At 39.6% G+C, this 22,947-nt stretch overlaps 3 protein-coding genes across 3 annotated transcripts; 2 read left to right on the top strand and 1 right to left on the bottom strand.

Moving 5' to 3' along the window:
* Positions 1-28: 28 nt before the first annotated feature.
* On the top strand, positions 29-1,849 carry LOC122405926 (uncharacterized histidine-rich protein DDB_G0274557-like). The gene has a single exon (XM_043411006.1). It carries the CDS (start codon positions 46-48, stop codon positions 508-510), a length of 465 nt encoding a protein of 154 aa, XP_043266941.1. The 5' UTR covers positions 29-45; the 3' UTR covers positions 511-1,849.
* A 233-nt stretch (positions 1,850-2,082) lies between these two features.
* LOC122405924 (putative protein FAM10A4) lies at positions 2,083-21,176 on the bottom strand. Its single transcript, XM_043411003.1, has 5 exons — positions 21,003-21,176; positions 20,243-20,515; positions 18,758-19,170; positions 3,530-3,721; positions 2,083-2,821 (listed from the first exon to the last, which is right to left on the bottom strand). Exons 2-5 carry the CDS (start codon positions 20,505-20,507, stop codon positions 2,558-2,560), a joined length of 1,134 nt encoding a protein of 377 aa, XP_043266938.1. The 5' UTR covers positions 20,508-20,515; positions 21,003-21,176; the 3' UTR covers positions 2,083-2,557.
* Positions 7,249-18,412, top strand: LOC122405920 (uncharacterized). Its single transcript, XM_043410997.1, has 11 exons — positions 7,249-7,521; positions 10,028-10,117; positions 10,185-10,279; positions 10,361-10,628; positions 10,699-11,574; positions 11,768-12,022; positions 12,085-12,201; positions 13,598-13,770; positions 13,908-14,099; positions 14,186-14,449; positions 16,709-18,412. Exons 1-11 carry the CDS (start codon positions 7,446-7,448, stop codon positions 17,087-17,089), a joined length of 2,787 nt encoding a protein of 928 aa, XP_043266932.1. The 5' UTR covers positions 7,249-7,445; the 3' UTR covers positions 17,090-18,412.
* Positions 21,177-22,947: the final 1,771 nt, after the last annotated feature.

The following is a 22,947-nucleotide window of genomic DNA, read 5'->3' as shown; positions in this document are numbered from 1 at the left end:
TATTTGGAAAGCGGAAGTTGGTTGTACCTGGAGACAAATCCGATAATGCACACTGCCAATTCGGCGATGCATCCACAAGTAATCGAATACGCGATGCCACCGCCCAAGAGAAAAGCTCAACGCCATCATCGTCCACATAATTATAATTCACTGCACGACAACGACTACCAACGGCATCATCATCACCATCATTATCGTAATCATCATCATCACCATCATCAGTATCGTCATAACGACGATTATCAAGATCAGCATTGTCATCGACGTCATCATCGTCGAGTGGTGAGTGATCCCGGAGGGTTTGCTCGTTCCAACAGTCAAAACGTTTTCCCACAGCATCGTCGTTTTTCCAGCCTCGGTGGCAACGACCACGGTCCTAGCCTCCTTCAAGCAACCATCACCGAAGCGAGCGAAGACGAGCCCAGTCCGGACGAGACGACCAAAACTTTGACGTTCAGAAAAGTGCCATGGCACCCCAATCTGCACATGCTCAAAACTAGACAAAAATAATTAGAGACACGCGCGAAAGAATTAATTTTTTTCTACTCCCGCACAGTCACTCTTTACACTCGTTTCTTAAACATGAAAAATCAAAGGGACCGTCGACACTCGATTTGTTTTTCGCATTTTATAACTGCGTTCCGTTTTCATTTTACCCTGTAAAGGCTTTTTCTTGTACCTTTAAATTGTTGACTAGTGTAGTTCGTGCTTATCACATTTTCGAATTATTAAGCGAAATTCCTATGACAGTTTTAGAAAATCTGTATTTTATGAGCATTATTTTCTCAAAACGTTGTTTCATTTGGTAGCAGCTTATCGATTACGAAAACTCAAAACGTAAAAGACATAAATATTTTACAATTTCTTTTCAATATTTTTCTACAGCCCGAAAGACTTTCAATTCCGGTGCCAGTGACAAAACTTATCGGTTCCCTTTGGAAGAAAACAAACGACGTTTTAACGTTGATGCATGGAATTTTCTATTGTTTAAAATGTTGGGAGATGATAAAAAAAGTTTCGAAACTACCCGAGTTACATTTTTTTTACGTACTAATACAGTAAAAGACACTGCAAGCAATAGTATGAAAAGAAGCTGTGTGCAAGTAGATTTTTCAACTTGCACAACCAGATGTTTCCTAAATTTCTAATAAGAAAAAGTTTAGTTACCAATTTATCAAAGCGCCAATATTTAAAACGCACAATATTCTATCATAAAAGAAGCAAATCGTTTTTTCGAACTTCTCCATGGGAATTGCGGTTAAAGAATTTGGAAAAGCTTGCGAATTCATACTTTCAATTGAACAGAATATTGTTTGATGTCTCAAACGATTTTTCCAAATTTTTTTTTTTTTTATCTTTCTCATAAGGAATGTATGATTTCTAGAAAGAAAATTGTAGAAAATGTATGGAAGATAAACGACCCAGATTTATGTATTTAGGATTAAGTACGCGTCCTTTTTTTTTCGTAACTTGTGTGCAATATTATTTTCTAAGTTGATGGATAACGCTGTAAAGTTAACTTCAAGAGGGAGATTTTAGTGTGTTTCGACAATTTTCACATCTTCTCTTTTTTTTTTAGCTTAACTTTTAATTTAAACGGAGCCTCGATTTCAGCGTCGAAAAAGCGATACGAACGAATCTTCATAGATCGAAATAGCCATGAAAGTTGGGTCGCGCAACGACCGTGATTCTTATTCGTTATGCTATTCATAAAACAACGAATCAATATCATTTTTTATCTTAAAGTCCTGTCAAAACAACGATGTACATATTTATTTGGTTAAACGCTCGAGAAGAGTCGGAATCTCGTAAAAGAAACCGACGTAATAAACAAATATTTATAATGGTACAGAAAAGTTCTGTTTTCTTCTCTCCCCCTCCGTCCATCCAGAATTGACTTTTTTACTTACGAAGATCGTTGTTCTAAGACGAAGAAGATTTTTTTTTTTCGCCAGTTTTCCAATTATTGCAGTTTAATAAAACGTCATTCACACCTTTGAGGATCAGTGAAAAAAAAAATTCTTTGCAACTTTAGCGATACTGGAAATCGCTACAATTTGGTCAAATTAAACTGAGGGGAAGTACACGTGAAAATGTTTTATATTTATTTCATTATTCGACAGAGCTAGCATATCCATTTTAACCTTGATTTCAGCATCAAATAATAAAATACATCGTGGTGTTGTTATAGCGTTACTTTTTTTCGCCTTCATCGCTTAAGCACTACAAAAGTGCATTCACATATGTAACAAACACACACACTCATACGCAGGCCAGTGAATAGCGTTTCCCGATTCCCGATGACGGATCTCGAATTCGATGAATGCGCAATATTTTCAATCTTACATTTTATTTTAAACTCGATGAATATCTTGAGGAAAATATTGAATAACAAAAGATACAAAAAAGAAACATGCTAAAATAGTAGTTAAAAGTAAATCACCGTTCAATGAAGCAGCATCGAAAAAACTAAACAATTTTTTTGCAAAGAGAAATGTTAAAATCAGCGGAATTTTAACTCGATCTCAAAAGGTTGAGGAAAGGTGGACTTTTTTTTTTAGTCAAGCTCAACCTCGTCGCTGGCCTTTGGAGCCGATGGTTTTGGTTCCGCGGCCGGGGGTGGATTCGCTGTTGCACCACCAGCACCCGAGTAAAGCCCTCCCATGCCTTTCAAAAATCCTAGGAGACCGTTCACCGCATCTTTACCATCCGATCCGCAGAATTTGCTCAATATTTCCATCATCTTCGGGTTGTTCTCGTACTTTTTAATGTTTGCTGGATTCGTCGATATGTCGAGGAACATTTGCGTTATCTCAGGATCCTTGAAAAATTAAACGACCAATTTTTACTTTGAAACTAATTCCTTTGTAGAATCGAATTTTCTTTGTTTTTTTTTTTATATAAATTCTATTTATAAATTCTAAATTTAAGGCCTTATATACACTTGTGATGGGCGGAAAAATCGATTTTTTTTTTATTAGATATTCTTCAAGTACAGCGTTTGAAGAATATTCTTACCAAGTTTCATAAAGATTGGAGCATTAGATTCGTAGCTTTGGGTATTTCAACCGACTATCTGGTGCGCGCGGTCGTTAATACTTGAATCTTCAAATTATTTCAGAATCGTATTTTTTGAAAAATACCTTTGCGGTGGACAAGATAATTAAAAAACTGTTAGTCCGATCCATACCAAATTTATACCACTTATTTGTTATAATAATAGTTAGGGCCTGGACGAAGGATTTCGTATTTTGTTGAAAAAAAAGTTGTAACAGAAAACCGAAAATTTAGCACCTAAAAAAATGAAATTTTCGTTGAAACTTTTAAAATCAAGAACTTGAGAAATTTTTTGATGTAAAAAATTGTACGAGTACATGAACACATGCACTAATCAATGTCGTTCACAGTTTTTCAATAAACATTTATTTTCTTGTTGAAAAAAATCAAGGAAATCCCGTTTTTTCGCTCGCTGCAAGTGTACATAAGGCATTAAAATAAATACAGAGCTTTTGGAAATTGATAAAAATACCTGGAAAGCGTTAAGCATCTCGGCGAAGTTCACTTTCTTCTTTCCAGCATCACTGTCACCTTCTGATTTCGATCCCTCAGGTTTTGATGCATAAACGTTTTCCTTGGTTGACTTTGCTTTGGCAGATTTTCTCGCCGCTCTTTCCTTCGCTTTTCGATCCCTCTTTCTTCTGTGTTCTTCGATCTTTAGAGCCTGTACACATTTCGTGGTTTTCAGTATAATTTCATTGAATATTCAACATTTTAAAATGAGTGCATTTCTTATTGCTCATTTCGAATGAGTTCATTTTATAAAATGAGCCAAAAAAGGAGAAATTTTAAAAAAACTTGTAGCTATTTTCAAAACTATCTTTTCACATTGACTTCAAGTGTTTCGATCGATAAAAAAAAAAATATTCGACACTCTCGTTTCATATTCGCGTCCCGAATATATTTCTTATTCCATCTCAAAATACACGAAAAACGTATTTCTACACTTTCCACATATATTTTGGGACATACGCGCTCATCCTATCTCAGAAAACATGCACACACTTCGTATGATCTATACAACGAGAAATATGGCTTTCTACAGGATCGTTCAAAGTCTAATTTCTATCAAATTTATCCCATTTCGAATGTGATTCTAAAATAGATAAAAATCATTTTTAATTTGGAAAATAGTATAAAAAAATTCAACCTGGAGGTCGAATATTTAATTTCTACAATGAAAAACGAAAATTCTCATTCGTACACCTTTGTCTCCTCATTATTCCTGGACACCAAAGTTTCCAAAATTCCAAATTTCATTGAACAGAAAAAGTTTGATCGTCCAGTGTCAATATTTCGTAACATTTTTTTTTTTTTTTTTTCAAAAATGTCTAACTTAAGCATCCTTAAGTGTCATTTCGACAGGAAATGTGCTCATGCCCCATCAGCTTCGGGAGGTCCCAGAGAAAGTTTGGCCCAATGGCAGTCGAGCAATCGATTATTGGACACACCTTGGCGGAATATCGGTCAGAGGTCGTTGGTAAAAGGTAACGACGAAAATCATGAAAACGTGGAGGATTGAGATATCGAGTTGGGGAGGGGGGTTCGCACAAGGGGCGAGCCAACCTTATACGGCGGCGGCCCGGACACGTCTAAATATAAAGGCGCTCGGGGAGTCGTGAACATCGAAGAGAATCTCTGCTCGGCGTACTCCGCGTGTCGACCAGCGACGAGAGAGAGCAGCAGATTCACCACAGATGCGAGAGCAAAATCTCAACGCTCTCACAGTCATGAAAAAAAAAAAAAAAAAAAAAAAAAAAAAATCATCTTTAATTTTTTTTCGCACTCGACGAAAATCTCAGACGTCTTCCTCCGTCACGGGTTACCGCGTCATTCTCTAATTCATCTTTCCGCCCCTGTCGATCGCGAGACCGACAAAGCGAACCTGAGCTATTTCAAATTTTTTCATCCTCATTTCTCGCGCTACAATTTCACGTCCGAATGAGATTTCTTTTTGAGAATAACATGAACGAACGAAGGAAAATTTATCGGTTTGAATCGATAGGATTTTATCGTTGATTCATAAAAAATGTAAAAAAAAGAACAAGAAAAGATTTGTCAACTTCCAAGTTCGCGTCAATCAATTAGAAGACACAAATGATGTAAATATATATATTCTCGTGTCACGATACGAAGATCGAAAAAAATGGATAACGTGATTTGGCGTCGAGCCTAAAATGATGCTTTCTGTAAGCAGGAGACGAATTTTGAAAATGTACAATTGTTATTTTTAACGTTTTTTTAGTTCCAGCTACGTTATCTGATATGACAAGGACAAAGTCTAATAGTGGGACGTTGAGTTTCATTTTGCCGTCCTCCACGGAGGAGGTTACGACGACCCAATTTCGAAATTTGATAGATTTCGAAAACTGTAATAACCGCAATGTCAAGATCGGTGAACCTCAAGGGAATGTTAGCATAATTCGGTTTTATTTAAATAAAAAAAAAAAAAAAATATAAACTATTCGATTAAAAATGATAACCACGAGTGTGAATTTTTGCTAAATTAAAAATAATTCCCGACTGCGAACGCGGGGCTTCGGTCCAACTGTACGTTCCGGGATAGTGCAAGCTCAAGTATTTTGCAACATCGAGACGCTCCCGTCATGAGGATCAGCAATTTTGGTGAAGCTTGACCCGTCTTCTTTATCATACGACGAATGACCTTGCCCTCGTCTATATTAATTCCGCTATTTTCGTTAAATTAATATTAGCATAGGGTGAGATCAGTTTTACAACTTGCATCATCATCATCGCCTGTGTATGTATTATCGGTCGAATCCCAAACGCCTTAACAGTAATATTCAAATGTTTATACAAAGAAAAACCAAATTTACGAACCATTAATATTCGAACCTGATGTCGTAACAGCTCGATCGGTTGTTACTTATAGGAATGGTTATGGCACCGCAAATGCGAGAACGATCCCGGGCCTGCGCCACCTAGCGGAGATTTTGCAAAGTGAAAAAAATGTCTAGTCGTCGAGGCCCGAGGCTTCTCGAATGTAGAGCTTTCAATACAGTTTTTCCTCGAAAAGTTGGTCCATTTTAAGTGACGCTTGCAGTCAGGACCAGCCGGAAATGTCGATCGATTATTTAAGGCAGTAAATCCTCGATAATAGAGGCAACGTTGTGTCCTCATAGAAGCGTGTATACGAGGGTGTTTTGTCACCGAAAGCCGGTGATGCTGACGCCGGTGCAGGAAAACCGGGCCACCGAGTATTTTTAAAGCGACTCGGAGAGTGGTGACGAAGAGACTCGTGGCTGAGCGTTTGTGCGCGAATACAGCCGCGGATTTCGAGGTTCCACATAGACAATCGTGGGGACACGGGTCAATATCGAAGAGGCACAATCGCCACTGGCTTAAGAAAAGATAACGCTAGACGGCAGAGGCCGCGAAGAATTCCCAGGCAAGATACGAGGCTGTAGGAAATTGACGAGATTTGAGGATCGATACGATCACGAGACGCTGTCGCACGAAGACGAGAAACGTCACGTCGCGCTTGAGCTTAAACCTCGTTCGAAGAGCAGTGATTTATGACGAACATTGGCGAGCTCCCTTCGCTCCGAAAGCTTCACACAGCTCCGTCATCGGGCGCCTCGATTATTTCTGAATTTCGTCACCAATATTCCTCGAGTTCTCCAACCAATGGCGTCCTCAGACGAGAGCTGTTGACTGACCAATGAAAGCTAAGCTACATCCTCAAATTGATGGATGCTGCCTGCAAATGAAACATAATTTTTGGGTGCTCATTATTAAAGAGCCTTAATTATCGAGGAATACTGAAATTATCGACTCGGCGATGTCACCAGCCATCGACGACACATGAGGCACGTTGAACGAAGTTGATAAACGAGTATTCGATAGCATCGTCACATATGTTTTCAGGAGCGACATAATGGCCACTTTGTTGGCGAATTGAATGGATCGCGAGGAGTTTGCGATGCTGATGCACCAAGAAAATCTCTAGCGTTTTGCGCTTTATGATTCGTTTGATAAACGCGGAAGGAACAGCGAAAGTTTCACGTGACGAGATTAATATAACGAATGAAAGGAGAGAGCAGAGACGCTCGAGAGAGAGTAAAAGAGGAAGGAGACGACGACGAAGAGCAGCGACGGCACACCGAGCAGCGGATTTGGTCGACGTCAGTAGGGACGCGGAGAGGGAGGAGAAGGAACGAAGGCGCGAGGCAAAAGAGCTACCAACGGAGACAGAGGAACGTACGTGTGCTCGAGAGTTTCGCAGGTTTCGCGGTCGCCCGAAGCCGGCCAAGCAGTTTAACGGCGAGTGTGTTGAGGAGTCGAACGTGTGCGGACGTTTCGTGTGATAGAACTGACCGCGTTGCCAGCAGCCTGGCTCATCGCGTAGTGCATAGTGAAGCGACGGGATGACGGGCTCGACGAGTTTGAGACCCGTCTACGTGGTGGGCCTCATCCTCGCGATTCTCGCCGTATCCTTGCACGGTGAGTTTTATCATTGTATCTATCGGCCTCCCCAACACACTCACAATGCCCAATTCGGTGGTCCGCAAGCCATGAAGAGTCGCTGCAGCGACTGAAGAAGAAGGGAGCAAAGTTTCCTCGGGCACCAACCAATCGTCAAGCATCGCGCCATCGACCGGATTAAACTCACTTTCTTAGAATACGATTCCTTCGCTATTTACTTGAAAATCTGTCGGTTGGAAACAGCCCCAATCGCAGATGAGCAATGTCGCTTCTGGACAAAATCCGTCACTTCTTGAGATCCGTTAAACCTTTTGTTCTCCTCAGCATCCAACCCACCGTCCTCGCCTTCAATTTCTCAACACTCTCGATACCGTCTCGCATTGTCATCCGGCCTTATGCCGTATTCCCAAGTATTTATAGTGCAGCTCGGTAACGAAATTTCGTTGGCGAGTTATGTAAAGGCTGAGGTAAGGTCGTTCTGGTTGTTACTTTTCTCGTCAAATTTTTTCGCACCCTCGCTCCAACCGTACTTCAACTGCGAGGATAAAAGAGCATGAAGAATCATCGCGAAGAGCATGTAACCCTGCTGGTCCAGAGTTTATAATTCTTTATAGATGAATCGATGTTTCTGGGATAACGAAGATGCGACGAAGAGGCAGGCCGATGACGCAGGCGTCAAAATTGCTAACGAGTTCAAGTTTTAATAACGTTTGAGATCGTAGTACGATCGGTTGCAACAACAATCGCGGTTGTGCCACGACCGAATACGTACATTAATCCTCGGGCAGTGTTCCGGGCCAGATTTTCGAAACACACGACGTCGTCACACGTCTCTCGCCCTACGCGGGACGCTGACGCAGACGTGACGATTGACTGACGAAGGTCAATGTTACGTAAGGCCTGCATCATCGCATCCATAATTTCTATCGAAAGAATCTTCCACTCTGTCGATCTTTGAGGGTTTGCAGCTTCAGGATCTTCTGGATTCAGTGACTCTGATCATTGTTTTTGTTCATTGAGATCTCGTTGGCCGATCGGCGGGTGTGGTTCTCAAGTTCAAGTCGAAGCTCCGATCGTTGTTGTGCAATCGCGTGCTGCTTTAGTGCCCTCCCTTTTTACTCTACTCGGTATCACGGTCAGACGCTAGCCCGATGTCGAATTCTCTGACGTACGATTTGGTCGGCTTCGTTGCAGTCTTTCCATTGAGCTTCGATTACTCCGTTGAAGCGTTTATGAACCCCGATGTTGCAGAAACGATATTTTCCGGGATTCACGATGTCGTGCCGGATGAAGAAGAATTTGGGAAGCGCAAAGATTTTTATTGAAAATATTAAATAACTCGCTCGATCAGGAGAATTCTTGCAAAACTTGCCGGATCGTAGGGCAACCGGTTTTAGTAAAGACGCGAGAAGAATAAACAGAGAATATTATGAAAGATGTGAGTGGCACGCGACAGCCGCTGGGGCAAAAGTCCAGCATGAATGTATTTTTTTCAAATTAAAATGGTCGATAAAAATAAAGATTCTCCGAGTCGAATCTGAAGACGCGCGTGTGAGGATGGCAGTAAGAGCGGCATCGGCGTTTTTGCGAGTAAGGGATAGAAAGAGACGGGAATATGTATACAAATATTTGCGTGCGTGTTTTGCTGCCGCCTCGTCGCGAAACCGCCTACCCGACCAGCTAAACTTAGAAGCTTTGCCTCCTCCTGTACCGAGAGAGAACGAGACGGGAGATAAATAGCTTCATTCTACTGTAGGTTTGTCGAATTTTCGAGCAGAGTTCACCTCCTCGACTGTGAGACTGGTCCCTCGATCGCAACGCACAAATGGCTCGCACAGTCGATGGCGATCGAGATGTAGGAAGAAAAGAATCGACGAGGAAACGAGGTCCGTTGCGAAATCGAGGATGCGCCGATGAAGTTCGAGAGAGTAAGACCGACGGCGACCCTGAATTCTCACTCGTCCACGTAGCCCGGATTAATCGCCCCCCTCGAGATAGACACAAGAGAGATAAAAAGAGAAGGAAAAAAGATCGAACAAGTTGGTATCCGAGGAAGTTCGCTTGGTGAATTCTTGGCTGGCCCTGGTATCGCATGCCCGGGTTGCCACACGGGTCAGATGAGCGTTGAGGCCGTTGTTTCACTCGCGCAACACCTGTCACATCTCATGAGACTCCATCCCCGAATCGTGAACACGGCTCTCGTGCATACGCTCTCGCGTCTTCGTATTTTCGGGTGCCTCGTTTCCACGTCCTATTCTCTCACAGTGCTCATAGCGTTAACGGCATTTCGGTAGACGATAACTTACTTGCGTCACGCTGACGGGTCAGATATTTTGGTCTGCTGCACTTTTGCACCCGGAAAAAGCCGGAACTTTGGTGTCCCTAAACTTAACGGCGAGGAGTTGACTCATTCTCGCGACGCAGGCTCTTCGCTGTGCAGCGACTTCTCCCATGTCCGCACCCGGACAGCCGCGTTTTCCGCTATCGTACCTCCGTTAAAGCGCGATTCGTCGTTACTTTCAAGGTGTGCAAGGGGAAGATGAGCAGCAGACAGTGCCGTCCGAGGTTCAATGTCGGCCGTACATCGAGAAAGCTCTGAAAGATCTCGGAACAGGTAATACTAGACGTTAGCCGGTTAGCCACGGTCGGACATGGCGATCTCTAGAATATTTCGTTTGAAGGACCTCCCGAGCAGAGCAGCGCAGAGGATGGTCCGGGCAGCGAGGAGGATGTCGGCCATGAGGAGCAACAAGAGCCTCGATCACAAGAAAGTCAAGTAAGGTTTACTCTTTTTATATCCTCGATGGAGGTCGCAGAGGGATCGCAGTGTGGAAGCTCGTACGATTTACGCTTGCAGGAAGTCGACGAAAGGGCAGAGGACGATGCCGAAGGTCCATCTGCCGAGGCGAGCACGGAAACTGACACTGTCGTTCAGGACGACGACGCTGTGAGTGCCGAAGAACAAAAGGACGAAAGTAACGAAACACAGGAGCATGAGGCCGACGATGATTCTGCACAGGAAGCCGAACAGGACGAAAGTGATACGACCGATTCGAAGGAAGGCGACGACGCCGATGAGAAACCAGACTCGAGCGAGGACGCGACCACCGAGGCAACCGATGAAGGTGAGAATCCTCTAGATTAAGGACCAGTTTTACTCTTAGGCTGCGGATACCAATCTGTCATTTCGATCAGCCAACGAGGACGGAGGAGATTCCGGAGAGAAGGAGGCAGATTCGGGAGGCAAGGGCGAAGAGTCGAGTGAAAAGGATCGAGATTCCGGGGAAGACGGCGGCGAGGCCGTAGAAGAGAACGAGGAATCAGTCGAGCAGGAGGAAGTTTCCGCTGAAAGGGAATCAGCGGAAGCTGTGACCTCGCAAGACGACAACGAAGACGAGGCGAAGGCCGATGAGTCCGAAGAGGCGCAGGAAGGATCCGAAGCTGCTGACAAATCTGCAGAAGACGACGATCCAACGGGAGAGGCTGATTCCGCGAACGCCGAAAACTCCGCCGAGGCAGCCGGCAGCAAAGAGGAAACCGAGGACGAAGACTCAAAGGCCGAGGACGGGGATGCCGAAGACGGCGCTAGTCAAGAGGCCGGTGACGCTCAACCGGAAGGAAAGTCTGGCGAAGACGAAGCCGCCGATTCCGGCGAAGCGTTAACCAGCGACGGAGAAGAAAGCAGAGAGGCCGAGAAAGAGGACGAGTCGCCGGAAGCGGAACAGCCTGAGGAATCGAAAGAGCAAGCGGACGCCGAGGAATCACAGGAGGAGCCAGAGGCTGCGGAGAAAACTGACAGTGCGGAAGAGGAGAAAGAAACGAGTCAGGAAACCGCCGAAGCTGATGACAAAGACAGTCGAGAAGCAGAGGGTGAAACTCCATCCGAAGAGCAAGATAGCTCCAAGGCGGACGAAGCTGCCAGTAAGGAAGCCTCGGCTGAGGATGAAGAACCCCTCGCAAGATCCAGACGAGAAACTGGCCAGGACGATGACGCGACTGAGGAGGATGATAAGAAGGACGAGTCCGGGGAAGATGAGAAAAGCGAGGGTGAAGGCGACTCTGGAGAAGGTGGTGAGTCGAAAATTAGGCGTTTCTTTTAATGCTCTTGAATCGACAATTATTTTTTGTCAATGTGAATGTTCAATCTTCTTCAAAGATAGAAGAGAATATTTAGATTTCATTGAGTTCGGCCGAAACGAACTCTTCAATCGGCATTATTTCAGGATTTTAATTATTGTTTGATTCCTGGACGAATTTTCGACAGCCGACGAGAGCCAAGAGGCAGCTCCCACTCCCGAGGAAGACTTGATCCAGGAAATTGAAATACCGGAAAATCTTAGGCCACGCGATCACATAAATCAGTTGCTGAGACTAGATGTCGAGAATGAAGAGAGGGAAAGAGCCATTCAGAAAGCGGCTGAGGTCATTCTGAAGGATTTGAAAAGATTGTACGACACAGCTATCCAACCTTTGGAAACTTTATACAAATACAGAGATCTCAGCAACAGACACTTTGGTGGTGAGTAAAAAATTTGAACTGTTTTCGTATCCGAAATTCTGTGCTCATTTTTTCGTTTTTAGACCCAGAAATATTCTCCAAACCTTTGGTACTATTCATGGGTCCATGGAGCGGAGGAAAGTCTTCGATCATAAATTATCTTTTGGATAATGAGTACACGCCTCACGCCCTCAGGACAGGTGAGCTTTCATAGGTTTTTTCACTTATCATTAAGCTAGTTCATGCACGAAACGATTTTCTTAAGAAAGACTTGAAATTTACACAGAGTTATAGGGACATTGGGGAAAAAATCGTTTATCTTTCCACGTAACGAATGAACGCTTCTTACGAAATTTATGAAAAATGTACGCAATAACAATGAAGTGTGCAATGAAGGTCTGAGAAAAAAATCGAGACGATTGTCTTACTAGTTATAAAGATATATATTACGTTAAATATTTAACGAAATTGGTAAAATGTGCACTCGTAATCTCACATTTGCTTATTTCAGCATTTTGTTTCTCCTTGGCTCGGGCCATTTCTGTCATAGTCTTCTGTCTTTTTATTAAGGTAACTCCTGTACTGCGTGCTAGTCAAACGAGTGCTAAATTTTCAAAACGCTTTTAGACCAAGTTTAACGTACCGATTAAATGTATTGCTAGTAGATTTGTATTACAGCATGTCTTATTAAGATGTAAAAATATTAAAAACGCTAGTTTTGCAAAACCATCAACTGATAAATGCAAATTTCCACGCTGACACATTTTCACTGGTATTTTTCAAAGAATTATCTGCGTTTTTTCATCGATTTTATTGCAACGAGTCTCATTTTGTTCGTCAACTTGTCCTCTATGAAACCACCATGTAGTTGTTTTTTTAACTTAATCCTTTCACTGTTGCAGCTAATTGTTCATTAAGTTAAAAAACTTTTTCATTCATAATTTCTCTTAGGAATGAGTTTAAAGGAAAATCTACGTGGTGAATTCTTAGAGGATCGGTTGAGGAACAAAATGAGACTTGGTGCAATAAAATCGATTAAAAAATAAAGATGATTCTTTGAAAAATAGCTGTGAAAATGTGTCATCATGGAAATTTGCATCTATCGGTTGATAGTTTTGCAAAACTATCATTTTAAATATTTTTTCACGTTAATAAAATATGCTCGAATACATATCTACTAACAATAAGTTTAATCGGTACTTTGAACTTGGTCTAAAAGCGTTTTGAAAATTTAGCACTCATTTGACTAGCATGCAGTACAGGAGTTACCTGAAGACTTGTTTCTCGATCCATTTCTTCTAGAGCGATTTTTTACATAAAAAAAACTATAGTATTTTAGCCAGGGACGAATGAAATTTTGGGTTCAGTCGGTGATGGATCCCCATTTAATTAATGGTTTGTAATCTCATTCGGCAAAAAATAAATTGAAAAAATTTACTTACAATTTCGAATGAATAAATCTGACATTAATTTAGAGTGATAATATCTTTAATTAGGAAGTAAAAATCGACCCGATTTAGACACCCATAAGATACGATCTTACGGGCATGGTCCAAAACAACGAAACTTTGATTCTAACGAACTTTTGCTCTGCAGGAGCTGAGCCTTCTCCGGCCTATTTCAACATCGTCATGCACGGAGAAGAAACGGAAGTGCTCGATGGTACGCAGCTTGCAGCAGACTGGACGTTCTCAGGTCTGCAGAAGTTTGGTCAAGGAATGCTTGATCGTTTGCGAGGATTGAAAATGAACAACAAACTACTTGAACGGGCAAGTCAACTCATGTGCATTTCCCTTCAAATATCGAAGCTGAAGAAAGTCTCTCTTCATTCTTTGCCTCCACCCTCTGTTGTTCACTGAACATTTCGCGAGGATCTCTGGAATTGAATTTTTTTTTTAATTTGCAGGTAAATATCGTTGAGATCCCAGGAATTTTGGAAATTCGTAAGCAAGTGCAACGTCTATTTCCATTCAACGATGCCTGCCAGTGGTTTATCGATCGAGCGGACATCATTTTCCTCGTTTACGATCCGGCTAAACTTGATGTTGGACCGGAAACTGAAGCGATTCTAGACCAGCTTAAAGGTCGCGAGTATCAGGTTGGAGAGTCTTGAAAAATATTCACTAATAAAGTGCCTCGAGTAGAGCGATGTACAGTAAGCGATTACATTTTCATTCATTTCAGACGCGAATTATTCTCAACAAAGCTGACCAAGTTAAACCCGAAGAACTGATGAGAGTTCAGGGAGCTTTGATTTGGAACATTTCGCCATTGATGTCAAGTGCCGAACCTCCGATAATGTACTCGACGTCTCTGTGGTCCATGCCCTACGAAGCTGGCGCTCCCACCAGGCTACTTTATGCACAGGAACGCGCTTTCCTTCGGGATTTACGTTCGGCCATTGACAAACGAGTCGAGCACAAAATCGCGAGCGCTCGAAGATTTGCGGTAAGTTTAATGCTCTATCGTTAAAACTCGGTGAAATGGTGCATCGAATTTTCACACGAGTTGCTATCCATTTTTTCCGAGGCCTGATCACCCTGGTTTAAGAGTTTTCGGACGAGGAAAAATCGTCGTATTTACTCCAAATTCACAATGAATTTTCTTTATAATTCACTCGATGTGAGGCCTACATTTTGATTCGATCGTCTACCCTGTTTCTGTGCAAATAGATATGAAAACACACAACACCGAAGTCAGTAGATTAGGTGCTCGTTTTTGGGGTCATTTTTTTAACCGGGAGTTGAAACTTTTTTGTAATATTAATGTTTCAACTAGCCGCGACAAGCTTTGATGTTTTGAAATTACCAATTTTCATTTTTTTTAAATATATTTTCAATACTCAATCTACGGGGATCCAGTTTTTCACCGGATAATTTTGAATTTTGGGACGAGAAAAAGTGTATTTCAGAACTTTCGGTTAATCGTTGCCACAAGATGACGTTGCTCGACTCTTCAATTTCATTGTGAAAATACCAAACGATTAGTCTAGCTCCACATAAAAGGACAATTTCAAGTGAGAATCTTGGATTCGAGCTCAGGATCGTACTTTCAACGACTAAAAGCCAGTTTTCAATTCAAAATGATCTTTACGAAGCTCACAAATGAAGAACAATGAATATGAAAATTCGTCACTTGTTAATAGCACGGATGGCCACCGAAAATCGAGTATAGTCGAATCTCGTCCTTTTTCAGACAACATTTTTAAACGATTAATCATGATTTTTGTTCATAAAGATGGATAACTTTTTCTAGATTTGTTCGATAACCTTGAGCAGTGGAATTTAACGCCATAAAATTGTTTATTGTTCGCTTTATGACAGAGTAACAACCGTCCTCTTTACGGCTCTACTCAAAAACAACCCTGCTCCAAACAGCCCTACTGTCAAATTTGCAATATCAATGCAATCCAATATGTCTCCTCTATTGTCATTAATAATCTGTGTTTCCTCCTAAACTTGTTAAAGAGGGTGGATCACGAAATCAAAATAATCAGAGTTTGATAAAATTTGGTGATAACATTTTTTAGCATCAAGTATACAAATACAATTTTTTTCAAATTTTTTTACCTGGTTATCGAATAATTGAGCGTTAAATCGAAGTTCTTATGCACGAGATGTATAACTGTATACATGTAAACTCTATGCTTATACACGTGAACTTTAATGTTTAATTACTCGAGAGCTATGTAGTAGAAAAATCTAAAAAAAATTATATTGCCTTATATATTTATAAAGAATACATTTACCAAATTTTATAAAATTCTTATTATTTTGAAATTCTTCATATTTTTAACATGGCTTAGCATGGCAACATTGTATCGTTGCGATCCACCCTCCTCAAAGAGTAGAGACGTTATTCATGCATAAACAAAAATCTTTAGAGTGGAAATGTTATCGAGTAGATTTTTAAGTCGAGTTATGTTGCAGCAAGTCAAAAATTCTATTCTCAGTAAATCTATTCAACAACAGCTCTCCTCTAAATACATGTTTAAAGAGCAGAGTTGTTATCGCGTACAGTTGCAATGAGTATAGTTATAAATAGCTGCTAGTTAACAATTCTGTCGGTAGCCATTCTTGATAACAACTCTGCTCCTTAAGGACGGTGGATCGCGACGATACAATGTTGCCACGCTAAACCATGTTAAAAATATAAAGAATTTCATAAAATTTGGTACGTAAGACAATATAATTTTTTTTAGATTTTTCTACCACATAGCTCTCGAGTAATTGAACACTAAAGTTCACGTGTATAAGCATAGAGTTTACATATATACAGTTATACATCTTGTGAATAAGAACTTCGATTAAACGCTCAATTATGCGATAACCATGTGGTAAAAAAATTTGAAAAATATTGTATTTGTACATGAGATGCCAAAGAATGTTATCACCAAATTTTATCAAATTCTGTTCATTTTGATTTCGTGATCCACCCTCCTTCATAACTGCGGATCCACGTAGAGAACGTCTAGCCTCCTTAACATATCTAGTCCGGTGAGACATTTAATCCCCAATATCTCTACTCATGATGATTTCAGAACATATTTAATCAGGAGTAGAGATATTGAAGTTCATGGATTATGCACGAGTAGACAGAGAGTTGTTATGAATTTTGGAGTAAAGATTTTAGAAGCAGAGTTGTTTTCGAACGGAGGCGTAAAAAGGATGGTTGTTATTCTGCTTATTTTATTGTTTATTGTTTCAGGTGCGCGTTCGTAATCATGCAAAAATGGTCGACTGTTATTTAACGACGTATTACAATCACAAGACGTTCTTCGGCAACAAGAAGGAGATAAGCGACAAGATAATCGAGAATCCGCAGGATTATCACATTTACGAGGGTCTGAGTACATTGACGAACATATCGCGTTACGATCTTCCGGATCCGGACGTATATCGGGACTTTTTCCGTTTGAATGCGTTGTACGAGTTCCAACCGTTGAGTTCGACGTGCACATACTTCCGGGGTTGTCCGATAAACAGGCTTGACGTTGCGATAGCCTACGATTTACCGGAGCTCGTTGGAACGTACAAAAAATCGGTCGAAGCTGCGATGCACGAGAACGATGAGAAGTCCGCGAGTTGAGGCGCGATCGGTGCGACCTGAACAATTTTCTGCGAGGATATCGCGACTGAAGAATCAAAAGAAATTTTAAATCAATAATAAACGAGCGAAAACCCGAGAATTCACCAGCGAAAGAATTTTTTTTCGGGCCATATTCCAGCGACCTACGCTCGATCAAAATCGGCTGGATTTCATTATTGGTTATTTATTGAAGAACACGAAAATGCACGCGGTGCGAACAACGCGAAATAAGATACTGCAAACAGATCGAGAAAAACTCGTTGATTTGAGAGCGGAATCGTTCACGTTGCCGATCGCCTAGCTGCGGGCAGCCAGGAAATTTACATTAATCGAGATGAAACTTTACAACACAAAAAAAACGCGATGCACAACAAATAAAAAGCAGGAACCCTATAAAATAGTTGTAAATTTTCGAAAAACCCGAAAAATATGTTTACCGCAGATTTTTCTCCACAAGGAGAGCCAAGTTGGATTTTTTCTGTTTTTCTTTTTTTTTTTTCAATACTAAATTTATTCCATTTTTATTGGGGATTTTAAAATCAGAAAAGATTGAGAGATTGATAAGAAAGAAAAAAATCGAAGTATTGTAAAAAATGACGGAATCATGAAAAACAACAACAACAGTAAACATTAAGTAACATTTTAGCTTGCATAAAATTTTCTTTGCCTATGATATGCATTTTTTGTATAGCGAATAATTTATTTGAGTCCCGAGATATCGTTGAAAATTGCTGATCGCAATATTCATATTCGTTCGAATGATTCTCGTCATAAATATACCTCACGTTCATCCAAATATCATTGTACACGTTATGGTTATTTATTGGTTCGATTTTTAGAAAGAGTGGACTAAAAGAATGGCGATCCGGTAATAGCGAGAAGAAATGAATGATTCAAGGGTCTTTATTATTCGCCTGAAAAATAAAGAAATCGACACAATTCTGGATCGTATATTAAAGCACCTTCGACATTACGATTATAATTATCATTACCATTAATAATCCACTCTGTCCGGCCAATGTGTCGTATTTTAATACGTAAGAGATTAATAAAGTTTGGACGTTGAAAAAGAACGAAATACATAAGTAAAAGGGGGAAATAAATAAATAAATACGAATAAAATAGAATAAAAAATACGTAAGTACCGTGCACTGCTTAGGATAAATAGATAGGATTATACTCATGATTATTCTAGTGTTTGGTTAATCATTAGGAAATTACACTGTATTTTTCAAAAAATAAGATCGTGTGCTGTGAATGAAAAAAAAAGAAAGAAAAACAAAAGAGAAACGTGAAAGAATTCTACCCCTCAGTTTTACTGTAGTCGAATTTCTCCAGGTTTATAATTTTAACACATTTTTTTGATCCCTTGGCCGGACGAAGTTGAAGAAATTAATATGGATGCTGATAAACTTGGAAATGAAATATTAATGACCGGGAAGCAATGGGGAATGATAATGTAAGAAAATTTGAACGACTATGATTCTTATGTACGAGTTTTGCTAGGACCGTGCTAGTGCTGAAAACGTACAGAGCAAGGAAAATTCATAGATCGGACCGTATTGAGATAACGAAAACGCGGAAAAAATAGTCCCAAAGGCGATTGAAGTACAGTTTTATGATGCATCGGAAGTTTGATGCTTTTTTGAAAACTTTTTTCGTACTCACGTTTGGCGTTACTTCGCGGAGCCACTCGTTAGTTTGGTCGTCAAAGTCAAATTTGCAGGCGAGTCGAAGATCGGCCGCTGCCTCTTCGAAACGTCCTAAAAGCTGGTAGGCACGACCACGAAATTTGTGGCCTGCTGCACTGTCAGGATTCAACTCCAAAGCTCTGTCACAGTCGCGAATACAAGCGTTAGGCTTTCCTAACAACAAATATATTTGTCCCCTTTTCGCGTATAACAACGCTGCCTGGGGATTCAAAACAATCGCTTCGGTGTAAAGACCCAAAGCTTTCTCATAATCTTTCTCCATGAATGCTGACACTGCCTCGGAACGCTTTGCGTGTGACTCTGTGATTTCTTCCTCCGTTGACACTTTTGTTAGATTTCCCATTTTTTGTGGAGAATCATTGTCCGGTTCTGGAATCATCAATATACTCAATTTATATATTGTTCTTGAAATTTCAAATATGAGCTCTGCTCTATACCAAGATTCAATTTTTCCTCAAGGCGCAATGCAATAGGTATTGAATTATTGAAACAAAAGCCTATTTTGTTAACATAACGAATTTCGGGAACGTTTTAAATTGATCAGTAAACAAGACGTTTGGAACAAAAAAATATCTGGAAAAATTTTCGTTCGATAGACAATATTTCAATAACTTTATGAAATTTTCTAAATCGTTTGTAATGAAAAAAAATTTTTCCACATTTTAACATGTTATCAAAATTTCAAATTAATTTAGATTGAGAACCAAGCAGAAAAAAAGGACCCTGTTACAAAGCTATAAATATTTTTGACTTTGTTCTTTTTTTTTTCATTTTCAAGTTGTCGCATTGCGTATTTTCAATCTTTTGCTTATTTGTTTCATTCAGAAATTTACTGACATCCGAACATTGTCTTTGGTGTGAATGAATTCCAGCTGTGACCTACTAGTTCACTTATTGGTCTGCATATTGCATACAGGACGAGTTCACGAACTTTATGAGTTCATTGAAAAATGGAGCTAGAGGAAATTCATATGAAAAACAAATTTACGACGCTGAAGTTTGCAACGTTGGAGTCCAACGAAATGAAGGAAAAAAAACATTTGTAATTCACCAATTTGTTTATTTCACCAAGTATCGGTGCAGGTTGAAAAACTACAAATTGCAAATTCGACAGGGAACGAAATTGGAGAATTACTAGAATTATTGGAGAGTTTTTTTTATCATTTCGTTGGACTCCAACGTTGCAAACTTCAGCATCATACAAATTTATCAAATGTTGACCTTTTGTTTTCATGCTCTACAAAAGTTCCATATCAGTCATTGAGGGTTCAATGCCTTCAGTTGTTGGTGGAGTCCATTAGAGTCTACCAATGGCAAGTGGTTTAATTATCAGTTTTAAAGTAATAATAAATGCTCGAAAAATATCAGGGAGTCCAAAATAAATCTGTTCTGTATTATATGTGAAGTAAAATTATGTCTGATGAAAAAATGGTTTAATTACCCAAGACACCGGTCATGTCAAGTTCAAGATCACTTTCCTCACTCTCCTCGCTTTCAACTTCAGGTTCCGGTTTGGATTTCTTTTCTTCTGGTTCTTTGCCCATTGGTTCACCTGCTTCGGATTTTGCTGCATATGGAATTTTTCCTCCAAAGTGTTCGACGAACGACTTTAGACTCTCAAAGTCAGGTGTGTGCAGGAGCGAAGGATTTTTTTTCAATGCTTCAAGGAATACCACCATTTGTTCCTTGGTTATTGGGGGCAGCATTATTGAGCCTATTGAAGGTTTGTAAATCAGTATTAATAGAGGAAAAATCGTAATATTCATGAGATTTTTTTTGACGTATGATCCATTACCCTGACTATAGTTTTCATAGCAGATTATAATTGGTTAGAAATGAATATCGTTATATATAAAAAATTTTTCTTTTTTTCGATACTTTTGAATAACGAAAATAACCAAAATACATATTTAAATATATTCATTAACGTAGATTTTTTTCAAATATATTTGATGAGAAACAAAATTTCATAAAAATTGAATATTTTTTGACGCGACAACGTAATTCTTTATTTTGCCGGTGTAGTTATATGCAAAGGAAAAAGCCGCTGCACCCGGCTCCGAAAAACGCCATTTATATTGTAGGAATATTCATTAGTTTAAGAGTTTGCAAGCTTATGTTTTCAGGTGTCCATGGTACATGAGAAATTTTTTTTTGTATGTTTGTTTATTCCAATTTGAAGCAATAATTTTTATACTCACTTTATTTATCGGCACGATTATCGCAAAAAACAGGAGCAATACTGTGTAGAAAAATGACTCAGCGATTAACCACGAGAGGGCTTTGCTAGAAAGTTCGCAGAGCGCATGGGAAATTGTCGGAATTTTGGAAAGAAAGTTTTGTCGCATTGGATGAATATCGGCCTATCAATGGGTACATTCTACTTGGACGCTGACAGCGTTAATAGCGTTATTAACGCTAAGGCGGGCTACACACGGTCAATAATATTGCAAGTAATATTGCACAATAAGCTTGTATGCGGTGTGTAGTGAGCCATAAATTTAAGATAGCTCAAACTTCTGTTCAATGATTGCGCAATGTTTCAATACTACATCTACACGTTTAATAATATTGTGCAGTCACCAATATTGCGCAATATTATTGACCGTGTGTAGCAGGCCTAATAACGCTAAAACGTGTTCAATTTGAAGCACGGTCTTGTATACAGGTCTTGCAACGAAGCCCAATTTCAATGGTGAGCGATTGACCTCCATAAACTTGGCCGAATGATTTGCGCTTTTCTAATTTTTTATTAATCATATCTTTAAGTGGTCGTTTAGTAGTCATCAGTACTGTAATTAAAAAGTTTAGTAGTAATTAATTATTTTATAATCGCATAAACAAAATTTGGGTGCAAGTTAGCCGAAATTTTTTTATTTTTTGTTCAAATCGATTAAATCAATGCCTAAATCAATAGAGAATCGTTGAGTGGTCACGAATAATCGAGTTGAATCGTTTAGTAGTCATTAGATTATTGAAAAACTCGAAAAATTTATTTCCCAATCACCGGCTACGTCTAGCCTATTGAAGTAGTTATTACCCAACCGATTATATTCTAATAAGTCTCAATCGAAAGAGAATTGTAAAGTGGTAATTAGTAGTATGCTTGAAATCTTTAGTAGTAATTAATTACTTCATAATCGAATAAACAAAATTAAACAAAACTTGGGTGCAAGTTAGCCGAAATTTTTTTATTTTTTGTTCAAATCGATTAAATCAATGTCTAAATTAATAGAGAATCGTTGAGTGGTCACGAATAATCGAGTTGAATCGTTTAGTAGTCATTAGATTATTAAAAAACTTGAAAAATTTATTTCCCAATCACCGGCTACGTCTAGCCTATTGAAGTAGGTATCATCCAACCGATTGTATTCTAATAAATCTCAATCGAAAGAGAATTGTCAAGTGGTAATTAGTAGTATGCTTGAAATGTTTAGTAGTAATTAATTACTTCATAATCGAATAAACAAAATTAAACAAAATTTGGGTGCAAGTTAGCCGAAATTTTTTTATTTTTTGTTCAAATCGATTATAATCAATGGCTAAATTGATAGAAAATCGTTCAGTGGTCATGAATAATCAAGTTTTATCGTTGAGTAGTCATTGAATTATTTGATAATTTGAAAAAACTAGAGACCAGTTGGCAGGGACAAAGTCGACCAGTCGGTGGGATTTAGCCGGGCAAATAAGTTTTTAATTAACCAATCGCATTCTAATTAATTTTAAACTAAAGATAATCTTTAGGTGGTGATTAGTGGCATAATTTAAATATTTAGTGGTCACTCCTCATTCTTAATTAAATAAATAGAATTAAAGCAAAGTTGGCCGAACAATTTTCATTTTCCATTCAATCATTTAAACCTGAAGCTAAATCGATGTAGAATCGTTAGGTGGTCACAAATAATTGCGTTGTAATGTTTAGTAGTCAATAGATTATTTAATAACTGCGAAAAACTATTTGTGACCAGTCGGCGGAGTTTAGCCAGTCATACACATTGTTTCATCCCAACGTGGCGACTTTTGATGGAACACGTGGTTACGACAGTTCCTTTCTGGGACGTCCAAGCTCTTTGAATCCCGGTGACTTTACACTGTTCGTTAGTTAAGAAAAATATTTTAAGCACGGATAATATGTTTGTTGGGGTG

Source organism: Venturia canescens, chromosome 2 (assembly GCF_019457755.1).
Source record: "Venturia canescens isolate UGA chromosome 2, ASM1945775v1, whole genome shotgun sequence".
NCBI classification, from domain to species: domain Eukaryota; kingdom Metazoa; phylum Arthropoda; class Insecta; order Hymenoptera; family Ichneumonidae; genus Venturia; species Venturia canescens.
The sequence above is the reverse complement of the archived record's forward strand: the minus strand, read 5'-3'. Positions and strand labels throughout refer to the sequence as shown.

What these genes read in the sequence shown, in the direction of transcription:
- LOC122405926 (XM_043411006.1), top strand. Translation starts at nt 46, where the DNA reads ATGCACACTGCCAATTCGGCGATGCATCCACAAGTAATCGAATACGCG.
- LOC122405924 (XM_043411003.1), bottom strand. Translation starts at nt 20,507, where the DNA reads ATGCTGCCCCCAATAACCAAGGAACAAATGGTGGTATTCCTTGAAGCA. An exon ending in TGACATGACCGGTGTCTTGG is followed by an intron (nt 19,171 to 20,242) that starts GTAATTAAACCA and finishes TGATGATTCCAG; the next exon opens with AACCGGACAATGATTCTCCA. An exon ending in TCCGCGAAGTAACGCCAAAC is followed by an intron (nt 3,722 to 18,757) that starts GTGAGTACGAAA and finishes AAATGTGTACAG; the next exon opens with GCTCTAAAGATCGAAGAACA.
- LOC122405920 (XM_043410997.1), top strand. Translation starts at nt 7,446, where the DNA reads ATGACGGGCTCGACGAGTTTGAGACCCGTCTACGTGGTGGGCCTCATC. An exon ending in GCCTCACGCCCTCAGGACAG is followed by an intron (nt 12,202 to 13,597) that starts GTGAGCTTTCAT and finishes TTTGCTCTGCAG; the next exon opens with GAGCTGAGCCTTCTCCGGCC. An exon ending in ACAACAAACTACTTGAACGG is followed by an intron (nt 13,771 to 13,907) that starts GCAAGTCAACTC and finishes TTTAATTTGCAG; the next exon opens with GTAAATATCGTTGAGATCCC.